Genomic DNA, 16,213 nt, shown 5'->3' on the forward strand with positions numbered 1-16,213 from the left:
AAGCATGTCATGACTCTCTTATAATAGCATTATAAGCAATGCAGCCTTAAAAGTAATATTGCCCTGATGGTAATATAACAAGTGATCCTCTACTGCATTCTTAATAGTGGATTACATTTTTCGTACCACAGAAGCTGGATGTCCAGATCACTTTTGAAATCCTCTTTGTGTACGTGAGAGATGTCACATTTGCAATCTTTGAGAATTTTGCCCAACTCCGAGGATGGATTCATTATTATTGATAAAGGTTATCTTCTTAGTGACTTCTTTCAGCATAACCAGACAGATAATTAGCTTCTTATGTTTTTTTTTTACTTTTAAACCTGATAGTTCTCCTGTAGAGCTTTTTTCACTAATCACATATTAATTTGTTACTGTATAACTGTTAGTTTAACTAAGATCCCTATACCCCCAAGTAGTGGGCCAATATGGTAAATTTCTTTTCTCATAGTATTCACATATGCAAAGGATTCTTTACTACCTTTCTTGGACCTCTTTGCCAAAAGGAGTTGGCAAAGAGGTCCAAGAAAGATAATCAATCTTAGCCTGCCTCACCCCCAAGTAAACTGATTAGAAACTATTTTGTACACATCATCTTTAAGAGACCTTGCTCAATATAATTTGTGTACAATAGTTTGTGGACACTAAGAAATATAATTTTATCAATCTTTTGTCATCCATTTCTGTTTACACTTTAACTACATCTTTTTAAAGGTACAAAAACTGTGTGAAACATCCAGAATTATCTTCTGAAATATTTTATATTTTGTACATGCAATCCCTTAAAAATTTCAGTTGCTCCCACTGAACTGAATTCAAATGATGTCCACAGCCAATATACTCCCTTTTAATTAAATGAAAACCCTGCCCTTTACTTTTAATAACAAAAATTTCCTGGAAACTTCCCATACCAAAGCATTCTGGTCACTACTAGCTAATGGCTCCATAACTTGAAGATAATCTTTAACCACAGTTGAATCTTTAGTAATTGCCAAGTTAAAAATACTGATCCCCTGCTGGCATCCCTAAGAAGCTAATTGCAGAAAGCAATCTTCTAACTAGTCCAAGAACAGATTGCTATTAGACATGTGTCCTATTCATAAGTCAATGTCTACATTCAGATAGTTAAATTCTTCCATAATAAGACACACTGATTTTTCTTACTCACTCCAGTTGTGTATAAAGCTGATTGTCATATTTAATGCCTTAATTGTATGTGTTCCCTCCAACCTTTTTTTTTTTTTTTGTTTCACTCTTTATATCACACTGGACGAATTCAATGCTATTCTGATGTTTCATACCCAATATGAACTATGCAAGTTCTTCTTGAATCTATATGCTTGCTGACCAGAAGCATAACCCCTTTTGCCAGGTATGTATTTTATTCACATGGCTGCACTTAGTTTATTAAAATTTTTCATCCATTATATTAGAATAACACCTTGTTGTTGTTATTTGGTTTTTAGGAGCATTAGCAACTAAGGCCATATTGCTCCGGGGATATGCGGTGGTCATTTCCTGACCTTTCCGCATCCTCCATATTTGGTGGTCACGGGCTCGAACCCCGATCTGATCAAGGAGCGTGTGCTACGCACTGCTGCACCTGCCCATGGAGGCGCCAACACCTTGTTTCTGATGTCCCCATTATGTCAGCATTCATTGTTTTAACCAGTACTCAAATTCATAAATTTATTAATTTCTAGCATTGGTATATACATGAGATTTATCCTAATATATCTCATGTATTATGGCAGCACATTCTCCAAGAGTTTTCTAGAATAATTATTTGAATAGTTCTAGCATTGTCTGATTATTATTGAAGCATTTCATTAATTTCTCTTATTTTTCTGTGGTCTCATAATTTTACAACAGTTCCAACTCTCACTGATAGTATTATAGGAACTCCCAAGTGCTTCCTGTACTACCTTTACAATTTCTCAAATTACTTTATTTACTTGAATAAAACTTTCAAAGTAGCACAAGAATTTTAGTTCATACCACTAAATCTCTCAAACTACAAAAAGACATAGGCTAATGAGTTCCCTGTTAAAAAAAAAAAATAAAATTAATATCTTTTCAATGACTAACTCCCCTACCCCTCTAATCAGCAATCTTCACAAAACAGAATTATAAAATTCAACAGAAAGACAGAGGGAGAGAGATAATGCATAATTCATTTTCAAAGATTATCTTACTGAAATGAAAACTCACCTCTATCACCCAGAGCTGCATTTAAGAGAGCTCCGTTAAAAAAAATCATTTGATTTTGTGATAACTGAAAGATTAATGTAAAATAATACTTATATTAAAATTAATATATAAAAATGGATTAGAACTAATCATCATAAACTGAAATACACATTATCCAGATATAGTGCAGAAAAACACTGCTGCTACACAATAACAATCATAAAACAATTGAATTATGTACATGCCATGAGAAATGAGTACAAAAATGTGTCACTCGGCAAGTGCCAAAAAAGACTCAAACATTACCCACAATAAAACTCAATGCCTTTGTTTTCCACATTCAATTCAAAGAGACACAGTTTTACCTCTAGCCCTAAGATCTCCTTTTCTTGCATTGATGGTGAGGGTAACAATTTTTTTTAAAGAGTATACTGAAAATGTAAATGCTCATGGAATAAATTTTTAAGCCAAACAAAACATATAAAGAGATTCAAAACAGAAGCAGGCATGCTCCTCATTACTGGAAATTATCAAGAAAGAATTAAATTCACATACAAAATCTCTTTTGTGATAATTTCTTATGGTGTTGCTGTTTTTAGAGAATATGCTGAAAATGGAAATACTGCAAAGTCTGGAGTCAACTTTTAAACCAAATGGAATCTATGAAGACTTCAAATTCACATGCCAAAATTCTTTTCAAATTGGATTACTATTATTTACTACATTTGAATCTGAAGACACCATGAAATATAACACTGCTAAGTCATATGAAAACTGTGTTGAATCTACAAACTTATATTTCAAAAATATTTATCCAACTCATCTATAGGTGAACAAAAACTATCATTGCAAATTTCATTTTTTTGCTAAATAAAAAAAAAAAAAGTAAAAGTAAATGAGATAGAGCAAAAATGGCCTGTTCCACTGTTTGAGAAACTCAAAAAGATTTAAATTTTAATGGCACAAAAATGACTAGGGGGCACAAAAAGAAGTCTTACATACTGAACAATAGCAACATTAGCATTTTACTGAAAATGCTGTCACAAGAGAATATACAGTGCACTAAGTGATTCAACTAGGTCTTAAAGTGCAAAGAAATTACTACACAACCTAAAAAGACAGAACCACCACCACCCAACCATCAATCCATGTTTGGTATAAATTGCTTAACCTGCTGGAAGGTAAGAGCAGTCATTCTGATTAAATTGCTGATTGTAAAGGTGTTGCATTTACAATCATCACTTTTTTTTTTTTTTTTCCATTATAATTAAATGTTTTCTATTTACAATACTGGAGTCAAGCATTGAGTTTGTAAATAATTTTACATATAATGAACTAAGGATAACTACACAATGCTTGGTTATTACAGGCCATTTTATTTTTCGTCCCAGTTTTTATCTGAAACATACCAAAAGTTAGTAAAATTTCTATACTGAAAAACAGGAGACAAAAAAGTAACTGCTGTGCTTATATGAATAAATGCAATTGCAAAATCAATAGGTAAAAAAACAGAAAACCTTATACACCCATACACTTATGTTAATACAGAGAAATCATTAAGAACATTAAGAAATCAGTCAATGGAAATAACTTTTTAATGTGAGAGGCAGAGAGAAAAAAAATTTTACTGCTGGCCTTCTCCCTGAAAATGCCAAGCCAATGTTCCATAACATACAAGTCTATTACATGCCATTAAAATTCAAATATCTCTTTTCCACAATAGACTGTAATATAAAAATGGAATTTTGAAATCGCAAACTCCATAAGCAGGCATTAAACAGTTATTCTAAAAGAGTATCTTTTAGAACAACTGCAAACAAAGTTTGCATAGTTCAACTGTTTCTTTTCTGTAATATAAAAACTTTTCTTTGTACTGTTGTTCAATCGTGAACTTGATTTCATCAAATTGTTTCAGAAATATGAAATTCTGTGAAAGTATGTTGGTAATTTTATAAATAAAAATGCCTATGGCACAGAACCATGTCAGCGAGTTTTAACTATAAATTTATCATGAAAATGCATAATTCTTAGTGTCATTCTCACAGCCAATCAGAGTTTGTATATAAAAAGAATCATATATCAAACTGTGAAATAAATCATAAGTTACCTCATATTTAACCTTTGAATAAATAGCACTTCTCCACAAATACCTTTTTTTTCCTTTTTACCTCCATTAAGAGAATTATATTGCTATATATATATATTGTGTTCTTAATGAAGGTTATGATAATGATATCTAGTCAATTTTAGGAGTTTGTCAGTTGTGCGACATTAATGCCATTGTACAAAGGGCAATTAGACATTATACATGCATGAAATTATATTGATCGATTTTATTTAATTAAAATGTTATTAATCTGTAGGCAAAGTGTATATGGATCAGGTTACCAAGCTAGCAAATATAAACTAACTTTAGCCTGGGAGGCCTATAAATGTTATATGAGTGTAATGGTATTAAAATATGATGCTAAATGATGAAAATAACAATATAAATGCAAATAAACAAAGTAAATTGCAATAACATTCCCTCACTTGGCCATCAATCTGCTACTACATCGCGGGCTTTGAACAGAATGATAGCCAGACTAAAAGAATGTCTCAAACCTACCTGTTATTGTTGTCCCCATACCAGTTCAGCCAGTTATAAATTTAAGTACTAGTATTAAATTTAAATCGATAGAAAATAAATGAGATAGGATAAAAAGTTTAGTTTAATTTTCATAAATTTTAATTTTAAATTTAGCCTAAGTACTGTCTGAAACAGCAAACTGGGATAGGTGACACAAAGCCCAACAGGTATGTATCAGAATAAATGAGAATGGTTCTTACTTCCGTCTTGTGCTGGTAGTCAGACTGAAAAGGGGGTAAATTCCCACCTTCTGGTTGTTTTATATGTTGGTAAGATTATACTGCGCAGTCGGCCCTTTTGAATATTACAGTGTGATGGTGAAATTGCTGTGGGCAATATATCCTATGTCGATGCAAGTGTTTTGAAAGACATGAGTGGGTTTATATTTGTGCTTGTGGGGGGGGGGGTTTGCTTCTGATGTCAGAAGGAACCAATATAAATGAATTGATGTGTTTATATCTTTACATGTGTTTGAAATTACAATACATATGCTAATAAAAATGTGTTGGAATTTACAAGTATGTTAATAAAAATGGGGTGCTATACCCTGGACAAGGGCCGGTATAGCTAAGGCATAACGACCCATGGTTGTCCAGGGGAATAGCTATGTACATATTTATAGCCTCCTTCAAAGTGAATTTTTACCCACGTCACTAGATTAAACTGCAGGGATATCAATGTTGTATGTAAATTATATCTTAGGCACAATTATTTTGTTGTCGGGAGTTTGTTTTCGGTGATAATTTCCCATACTTTAGATTGTCTGGTTTTGGAAGGGGAAGAAAAATTTTGTAGGCCGGGTTACAGTGAGGTCAGACGATGAGCCTCTTCTGAGCGTAATAAACCCGGGTATCAAAATTAGGAAGTTTTAATCTTATTTGAAACTGGATACATATTTTAGACAACCTAGTGGTGGTAAGCTACGGCCTTTTATAGTTCTAACCTGTTACAGCGCATTTTCAATAAGTCTATATGGGTTGGTGTTTGTTGAGGTTCGTAAGAATGGCCGCTTTAATATGGTGTCTGCTGTATTTGGTGGGTATATTATTCTTGAAGAGAGTTTCTATGAGTTTTTTAATTGCTTCCGTAGTGTTCTTTAGATTATTGCAGATGTGTATTAACCTGTTTGTTTGATTTCTAATGGTGTCGCCATGGATATGCTCAGCTAGATTGCTCTTCCCAGCCATAAGCTTTATGGCTGGGAAGCTGAAATGGTCTCTCTTATCATAATGTTGAGTGTAGACATGGTCTAGGGTGATAGTGATTTCGCTGTCCAGATAGTATGTTTGCAAGTTGCTATTCGGGTTAGTGCGTTCTATGGTTAAATCTGTGGGATAAGTTTCCTGGGCTAATAATATGCTGAAGTTGTCGTAATTGATGACTAGAACATCATCAATACATCTGTATAAAATGATTTCTTCTTTGATGTTGTTTTCAAAGTAATGCAATAGCAGATTGATGGCTAAGTGAGGGAATGTTATTGCAGTTTACTTTATTTGCATTTATATTGTTATTTTTATTTTCATCATTTAGCATCATATTATTTTATTATTATTATTATTATTATTAGCCATATGGCGCAAGGAAGCCTGAGACTTATGCAGCACCAGCCAAAAAAATTTCCAAGTTACCCTGAGAGAGAGAGAGAGAGAGAGAGAAGGGAATCACCAAGAAAGAGAAGAATGATGATATCCAGCTCAGGACCCTGGGTGTGCCAAGCCCATACCCACCAGACAATCATATAACGTTTATAGGCCTCCCAGGCTAAAGTTAGTTTACATTTGCTAGCTTGGTAACCTGATCCATATACACCTAATTGCCTACAGATTAATAACATTTAATTAAATAAAATCGATCAATATATATATATATATATATATATATATATATATATATATATATATCGCTATTTACTGCTATCTATTGCTGTCTTTTCGTTGACGAGTAACCAGGCACCCTCAGGGTGCCTGGTTACTTGCCCAGAGCTGGCAACCCAGTTTCAATAAATTTGCAGAGTATCAGACACGCCAAAAGATATACATAATTTAAATGTTTAGTATTAGTCGTATACTGCAAGAAAACCACAGGATTTTTCTGCACTGGCCAAAAAAAAAAATAATAAAATAATAATAGAATAAATAGATACAAAAATAAAAAAATACATAAAAAATAAAAAGAAAATAAACAACCTATGCATTTCCTTCCTCACATAGTAACTAATCAGCTGACTCTTGAATTTCTTCAAGCTGTCAGCCTCAACTGCCCACAAAATTAACTTAATGCAGTAATTTACAACTTGCTGGCTAAAAGAAAACTTCCTACAATCCTGTCTAAATCTCTTTACCTGTAATTTAAATTTTTGGTCTCTAGTTCTGGGTCTTGTTATTTTATAAATTGCTAATACACTGACCTTGCATTTTGTCACATTAAAAACCAGCTTTCTGACCATCCTTGAAGCCTATCCAAGTCATTCTGAAAGAGTACTGCTTGGCACTAATCATTAACAACTCTCTGTATCTTCATATCATCTGCAAATTTTAACATCACTCCCTCTATCCCTTTTATGATATCACTTAGAAAAAATCAAAAACAACAGCAGTCCCAGAACCAATCCTTGGGGGAACCCTCTTCTAATGTGAAGTAAAAAAAAGTAAAGTGCAGCCATTATCAACCCACTGCAGGATGGAAGCCTCCTCAACAATTCATGCTGAGGAAAATGGACTATAATCTGCCACGCTGGTCCAGTGCGGGTTGGCAGATCGACCATATTCAGCAGTCAGGGGCTTGAACCCTGGTCTACTCAAAGAGCGTGTGCTACTGCACTCCCGCTCCTGCCCACTCGGCTACGGAGGCCCGCTCCTGCCCACTCGGCTATGGAATGTGAAGAGCAACCATTAATCACAACTTTCTGCTTCCTGCCTTATAGCTATGCTGTGATCCATCTTAGAATGTTACTTGTGGTTCCATGTTTCAACTTATAGAGCAGCGTCTCATGAGGAACTCAGTCAAATGTATTGCTAAAATCCAAATAATGTTGAAATTATTTCGTACATTTGACAATATTAGTTAAATATGATGTTCCTTAACAAAACCATGTTGTATAGCCTTCAGAATTCATTTCTATTTAAATTTTTCTGTTCCTTGTATTGCACTTTTTATCATTAAGTTTTGAGTTTAGTTTAGAGCTATAGAGCTTCAAGCTAAGGAAGGTATATAATTATTATACGAGTAATGTGAATGCATCATTCTTGTTCATAGCTATAACAGCAAACTGAAGTTTTCACATAAAACATTATACATCTCATATTATATGATGAACCAAATCATAATGAGTTACCTCGCTACCTCGCTCATAACCTTCAAATAAATAAACCAATAAAGAGAAGTATATTGCTATTTAGAGCCCTAAATATATGGATTTAAATAATCTACAACCTTTTTGCACCTTTCATATTGTGGAAACTTATCAGAACTGGGTTGGGAGCCATTATGCTGAGAGTGTCTAGTTACCTACTGACAAAGAAACAATAATCCCTGAAATGAGTCACATGAACAACATTTGCTCAGAAAAAATTGCAATAAACTTCTCTTTATGATGAAGTACTATTTATTCGCAAGTACATATTTTTATTTATTCATAGTACAAAAGAGAGTACAACCTAATAAATCCCACATACTCTAGACCCAGCGTATGCTGGATTCTTGAAAATTGAATGTAACCCAAGTACTGAGGGGAAATTTTATTTTTTTAAATTTAATAATACAGTATCTCTGTATTATTTAATAAAAATACTACTGGCTTAATACCAGAAACTATCATTCCACAAAACAATAGTCGGTAGCATTAAGATAAAATGTTAACTTGTACTATCAAGTTGATCCTGTGAGCAACGTACCTGCCTATGAAATAAAGGTCATGGGTTCAAAGTCTGTGGTATGGGTGTCCAATATATTTGGTATTAGGTATAAATGGTACAATATGAATCTGACAACTGAAGTGCCTTGAAAGCTAAATACATACTACTAAGTACAGTGATATGTAATGTCTCAAAATTAATGATTTTATACATTGCTAATACAAAACAACAGTGACACACTGACTAGGAAATGTACAAAACAGAAAGAAACTACTATGTTTAATTTATTAATGAAACCATGCATAAAAAAACACCTGTGGTGGTGCTTTTTTTTTTTTTTTTTTTTTATCCTTTAAGTTCAGCTGGCCTATTTCTCCTCTCCCCTTGTACAGTCGGCTACCCTGAGACAGACATTCAAAAAAGTGCCTGATTTTTGATAATTTTAGATTTTTTAGGTTCCATTGTTTTTAAGAATAAGAGATAACTCACTATGATTTGTTTCACAATATAGGAGGTACAATGCTTTTATGTTCAAACTTTTGGTTTACCATTATAGCTATATACAAAAAGATGCACTTATACAATAATTATATACCTTGCACAAAGCTTTATAGTCTAAACTTATACAGACTATAAAATTATTTCATAATTATAAATTACTGAATATCATTAATTTTTATATTATAAATTTATTTATTATTATATATTATATTATATATATAAATTAAAATAATATTATATATTATTTTTCATTAATTATTTTATTTTTTGTTCCCAAGGTAGGCAACTCTCAATCAGCAATCATTAGACCAAACTTTTGCTTGTCCAATACATTTGGTGCAACTGAAAACTCTTGTCAAAATTTGGGTGTGCTGTCAATAATAAAGAAAAAGAGCACTTCTAAACATAGGTTTAAAAATACTGTTTTGCTGAATTAAAATTTCTTGATATTTCCGCTAGTCAAATAAAAAGCATTCAAAAATTTATTACATTTCCTTAATTTTGTTTTTTATTATAATTTGTTGGAATACTTAAACAGACCTTTTTTATAAACAGAAAATCATAGTTTTAATTTAAACTGATTGTGCAAAGGTATGCATTTAGAATATGAAGACTTATTTTAAACTTTTGACTAAAATACAACTTAATTACAAAACTGTCATTTGTAAAATTAAAAGCAAGCAGTGGAATTTAAATCAGTCAACAAAAACTCAAATCAATCAGCCATAAATCCTAAATGATAATTTAATTAGATCTAAAACCATGAAATACAAGCTAGAATTTAAATTAAAAACCTTAGTAAGGCACCCATAAATACAACCATTATTAATTTAAATATTTACACCTGTCATCTCAAAGATTAGACTTAGCTTTTCAACTTAAGTCATCATTAAGAAAGTAGCAACAGTACAGGTAGATTTTTGATTTTATTTTTTAACAATGCAAGCTTTAAAAAGATTGAAATGTCTGTATATCTACAATATAACGGTGGGGTGATTTGTATATAAACAGTCTGTAACCATGATTGTTTTTTCAAAATTTGTGGCAGGTATTTCTGCTATGATGTGTGTTGCAGGTTCATTAGCCTCACTCAGATTTTACAGTAATGGAGTGTGTCCTTGGAGATGCATATATAAAATATACAACAGTAGGTCAGTAAGGGTTTGATTTGATTTGATTTAGATTTTATTGGCGCATTAGCATCTAAGGCTATAATGCGCCAAAACCAGGTAATATATAAAAATTTTCTCTCAGTGACCTAAGTAGTTAGGCCACCATGTCCAGATATATAATAAAAGACATAACAATAACGTAAAAATTTTAAATACGAGTAAAAACCTTTATTGATTTAAAAAAGCTAAACACAGCAGACACATTGTCGTTGTCAGATAAAATCTGACTGAGTGTATACGGCTCAGTCAGATGGTTAAAAGTGGTAAAACGGATATTGCTAAAATCTGGACAGTCAATTAAAAGGTGTCTAATCGTTAAAATTATGCCACAGGACACACACATAGGAGGGTCATCAGCCCTCAGCAAAAACGAATGAGTTAAATGACAGTGTCCTATGTGGGTCCGGGCAAGAACAACTTCCTCCTTACAATTCCTGCGCAGACTGCGCAGATATATAATAAAAGACATAACAATAACGTAAAAATTTTAAATACGAGTAAAAACCTTTATTGATTTAAAAAAGCTAAACACAGCAGACACATTGTCGTTGTCAGATAAAATCTGACTGAGTGTATACGGCTCAGTCAGATGGTTAAAAGTGGTAAAACGGATATTGCTAAAATCTGGACAGTCAATTAAAAGGTGTCTAATCGTTAAAATTATGCCACAGGACACACACATAGGAGGGTCATCAGCCCTCAGCAAAAACGAATGAGTTAAATGACAGTGTCCTATGTGGGTCCGGGCAAGAACAACTTCCTCCTTACAATTCCTGCGCAGACTAGACTGCCAAGGTTCAATAACAGGCTTTATACGATATAATTTATTCGCAGTCTGTCTATTCCACGAATCCTGCCATTGGGAGTGTATCTTCTCGTGTATTATTTGCCTGTAGTCTGTATAGGGGACTGACAGGCAGCAGTTATTATTGGGAATTGCTGATTTGGCTGCGGCGTCAGCCAAATCATTTCCCCTAATCCCAATGTGGCTGGGAATCCAGCAGAAGCGGATATCATATTCACGTCCACGGAGGAAGTGAATCTTCTGCTGAATACTAGACAGAACTGGATGAGGATTATATCTCACAGATATTAAAGCCTGTAACACGCTGAGAGAATCAGAATATAAAATGAACCGTTGGTATTGGCATTCACTAATGTGATCCAAGGCTAACTCTATAGCATGCAGCTCTGCAGTAAATATACTGCATTCAGAGGGAATCTGCTCCGACGTAGTGCTGTTTGTAAAGACAGCAGCAGATCGTCTGTGTAAACTGGCGCGAAGTCAGAATGTTCAGCTCGGTGTGCTGAATAAAGCTGCAGGTAGACAGACGATGGAGTGTCCGACTTTGCCCAATTTCTAAGGGACAAGTCACATGTTGGAACACAAGCATGCCAGGGTGGAAGGGGTTGCTTTGGTGTTTGGGCAACCTTGTCTACCTTAATATTAAGTTCTTTGAGTAGCTCCTGGAGATGAATACCAAAAGGACGATTGGCAGTCTTACGGGTGTTGTACAAATTTTCCCATCGTGGCTCAAAAACGAATGGCCACGTAGGATGGTCCGGCAGGGATTTCAGTTTTAAGGCGTACTTTAGAGACAACTGCTTACATCGAAGTGATAACGGTGGTTCGTTTGCTTCGACGTATAAGCTCTGGACAGGAGATGTTCGAAATGCTCCAATAGCGATACGGAGAGACTGATGATGGACAGGATCCAGCCATCGAAGTACACTGTCTCTGGCCGAATTGTATACCAGGGACCCGTAATCTAGTTTGGATCGTACAAGTGCACGATAGATGCGTAGTAGGGTGCATCGATCCGCACCCCAAGATGTTGAGGAAAGAGAGCGCAAAATATTCAGCCCTCTTGTGCACTTTGTGCGGAGTTGACGGATGTGATCCAGAAAAGTCAGCTTTTTATCGAATACGAGTCCCAAGAATTTTGTGTCCGCTGCTACTGGAATTGCATTTTGTCCGAGCTTTAATTCAGGTTCAGGATGAAGATTACGCTTACGACAAAAGTGTACACAAACGGTCTTCTCCGGCGAGAACCTGAAGCCATTAGCAAGAGCCCAGGAGTTGAGGCGATCAATAGCTTTCTGCAGTTGTCTTTCAATAACCCTCATGTTGCATGACTGACAAAATATCCTAAAGTCATCAACATAGAGGGCACTTTTTACAGTTGGAGGAAGTTGTTATGTGATGGAATTTACTTTGATGGCAAAAAGCGTGACACTTAATACTGATCCTTGTGGTACTCCCTCCTCTTGACTGAAGGAACGAGAGAGTGAGGATCCCACACGAACTTGGAAAGATTGATTGGCTAAAAAGTTTTTAATAAAAATGGGGAGTTGCCCCCTAAGGCCAAGGCTATGCAGATCTTTTAAGATGCCAAATCTCCAAGTTGTGTCATATGCTTTCTCCATGTCAAAGAACACCGACACCAAGTGTTCGCGTTTTAGGAAAGCATCCCGGATGGATGTTTCCAGTCTAATAAGATGGTCCAAAGTGGACCGGTTCCTTCGGAAGCCGCACTGGATTTTGGAGAGAAGGTCATTTGATTCTAAGTACCATATTAAACGGGAATTAACCATTCTCTCCAGGATTTTGCACAGACAGCTAGTCAGAGCAATAGGACGATAATTGGTGGTGACTTTTGGATCCTTTCCTGGCTTAGGAAAGGCAAGAACGATTGCCTTTCGCCAGGAGTCCGGAAACTGCCCTTCAGTAAAGATTCTGTTATACAGAAGGGGCAGACAATCCATAGATTTTGATGAAAGATGTTTAATCATTTCATAATGGATACCATCTGGTCCAACGGCACTTGCTTTGGAAAGAGCGAGGGCTCTTTTCAGTTCCAGAATAGTGAAATCCCCGTTGTAGGGATAAATGCTCTTAGATTTAAAGTTAAGTGCCTGTTTTTCGATTTTATATTTCAGGATCAGGAACTCTGGGGAATACGAAGATGTTGCAGAGATGTTAGAGAATGTTTCCCCAAGAGAATTGGCTATTGCAGTTGGATCTGCAATAGCGCATCCATTATAATCTAGGATTGCAGAAGGGTGAGATGTATATTTTCCCTTCATTTTCCGGATTTTATCCCAGACTACCTTAGAATTGGTAGCCTGGTTAATAGATGAGGTAAAACGGATCCATGATTCCTTTTGACTCTGATGACGGATATATCGTGCTTTGGCTCGTGCACGTTTAAAGGCTATAAGGTTGGTCGTGGTAGGATATCGGCGGAATATCCCCCACGCATTGTTTTGAGCCTTTTTCGCTGCTAGGTAGGACATAGGTAGGTTTGTTGATATTCAGGGGTTTGACCGATTTCCTTGCCTCCTGGTATGATATATTTAGCTCTGCCTTCAGCCGTTGAATTTCTTTTTCTTCTTTCCACCTCTGGCATGCTCGTGAGTAGGCCGGGTGTTCGCCTTCACAGTTAATACAGGTGGGTTTTGCGGCTGAACATGCTGTTGTTTCGTGGTCCTTTGCACCGCATCGAGCGAATGCAAGGACTCCACGGCAGGCCATTTGAGAATGTCCATACTTCTGGCATTTAAAACACCGTAAAGGGTTCGGAACGTATGGACGCACTGAACAGTTGATGTATCCAGCTTTAATCTCGTCAGGAGGTTTAGGAGAGTTAAAAGTCAGGATAATGCTCCTGGTTTTAACAATTTTTCCATCCCTTCGCGCAGTAATTCTCCTGATGGCAGTAACTCCCTGTGGTTTTAATTCAGAGCAGATTTCCTCCTCGGTTACGTCGAGAAGGTCCCACTCCGAAATGACACCTCTCGATGAATTGAGTGTTCTGTGTGGTGTCACTGTTATAGGGATTCCTCCGATTGATGTTACTCGGAGTAGATGTTCAGACTGCCTGTCATTTTTTGTTTCAATCAAGAGGTCCCCAGAACGGAGCCTCTTAACCGATTTGGGTGACCCTGCTAACCCATGTAACCCTTTCTGTACGAAGAAGGGCGACATTTTGCCAATCGGTTTTTCTGTGGTAGAATGAATAATTAAAAATCTTGGAACAGGCCCTGATGATATTTCTGTTTGCTGCCTCTTTGTAGCAATAATGCTATCTGCCTCTCCGTCTGTATTTTCAGATAGGGACCGGGTTGGGGCCCCTGAAGAAGTAAGTTTATCAGGATTCATATAGTTTTTAAGTTGTTCAGTGCCCGTGCTCCCCACCCACCACGGAGCCCAGAGGGACACCCACTACCCGGCATGCAATAAATGCGCTCGGGAGTGGAACGCCAGGGCTACCCAGACACTATACCCGCACCGCCGCCAGCCTGAATCCTGTCCCTCGGACCATGAGGGTAGGGGCGTGGCATTGACACAGTTGACCCTCGCAGGCGAGCCTACTAGCCGATTGATCCTAGCCGGGCCTTCCAGGACCACCCGTCTTGTCGAAGCAGGGGCCAAAGTGGTGTATTGAAGCTGGGCCCCTCAACCACCAGGATCCCCCTTTCCGAATTTCCACGGGTCGCAGCGCACGGCAAACACGCCGGATTCCATTGATGTAAGCCTGGAACCTGGGCTGTGGGCGTTGGATCCCAGTGATGCTAGTCTGGAAGTCCAGCAGCATCAGTGGGAGGTCCCCTCACCACGTACAGGTGCCCACGTCGGGGGGGTCAGTAAGGGATTAATTATACTATATTATTATAATTATCATAATCTGAGGTTGTTTCCAATCATACGTAAAAAAAAATACTGAATATCTAATCAACTTAACTGCTTGAAATTCAGTATTTTTAAAAATTATCTTTAATTTAATTAAAGAGTACTTGAGTGTTCTTATATCAATGTGCAAGGGTATTATAGGAGTTGTTAAGGCTTATGCAACCCTGTGAAACTGAAGACAATTGTAATATGTGGTTGTTCACTTATAAACAGTATGCTTATAGATTGTTATTTTCTAAACGCACCTTAAGCAGGTTATTTGCATTCTCTTCCATTTTTTCTCAAGAAATCCAGCCTTCTAAATCTTTTGAAGCTGAGACAGTGACAACACTGACACTTTTACAGATGGCAAAATTTACTTAAAATAAATATAATTAATAAAGACTGTTTCAATTTTTATACTATAAATCTTCATCAAGGAAAGAAAAAAATACACACATGCAAGGAATATATTACACATAAAAGTGAAAAGGACAAACTTAATATAGAATAGCATGCACTCTTCAAATGTGGATTAATTCAAATCCTTTAGCAGAGGTACTGTTCCAAAAAAAAAACAAGATTAACTGTTTTATAAGCTCTCATACATTATAAATGATTCTTTCAAAACACCAATTCCAAGAACTGCAACTAGGTAATATCACCACCCCTGGAAGGGTGGGTAAGAAAGCATTTGGATCTCAGAAAGGCATGTGTACTATGTAAAATGATACAATGACTATTACATCTCTCTCTCTCTCTCTCTCTCTCTCTCTCTCTCTCGCTGTTTAGTTTGGACTATATGCATATTACAGAACACTTCTGACACAGGTTAATTCCTTCTCTCTCTTTTTTTTTTTTTTTTTTTTATTTACTGCATGCTAATTGTATGAAGAAGCTCTTAGAACTCAAATCTCTTGAAAAGTGGATCCTTATAAATCAAGTGGATGTTGGAATGGAGCTGAACAATAAACTCTACTATGTAAATCTTCTGGCCATGTGGGGAACTTTGTCTTTATATACATACACTTTGCTGTTTGTATGTACTTCCTTGGCAATAAAGATTTATTTAATTTAACAGAGTGTATATATATCCTTTTAAAGTTCAAGTCTTACTGCTTTGGGAATCCTAGTTGAACTATATAAGCTCTACATCAAATGTAGGTAGGTTGCAAATTCAAATTTGACAACT

General features: G+C 35.9%; 1 protein-coding gene across 5 annotated transcripts in view; it reads right to left on the minus strand.

The window, feature by feature from the left end:
* The window catches only part of LOC150086086 (protein Hook homolog 3-like), a 211,839-nt gene that overhangs the window by 33,935 nt on the left and 161,691 nt on the right, over positions 1-16,213 (minus strand). The window contains exon 23 of one of the 5 annotated variants that reach the window (XM_090373697.1): positions 2,212-2,275. The exons of 3 other annotated variants lie outside the window; for them this stretch is intronic. In XM_090373697.1, coding sequence (XP_090229823.1) covers positions 2,257-2,275 — 19 coding nt within the window. In that variant the 3' untranslated portion in view covers positions 2,212-2,256. Of the gene's footprint in view, positions 1-2,211; positions 2,276-16,213 lie in introns of those variants that run through there. One more of the 5 variants, XR_016546955.1, reaches the window with a different exon arrangement.

Source organism: Mastigoproctus giganteus, chromosome 5, assembly GCF_048544385.1.
Source record: "Mastigoproctus giganteus isolate SK-2022 chromosome 5, ASM4854438v1, whole genome shotgun sequence".
Lineage (NCBI taxonomy): Eukaryota > Metazoa > Arthropoda > Arachnida > Uropygi > Thelyphonidae > Mastigoproctus > Mastigoproctus giganteus.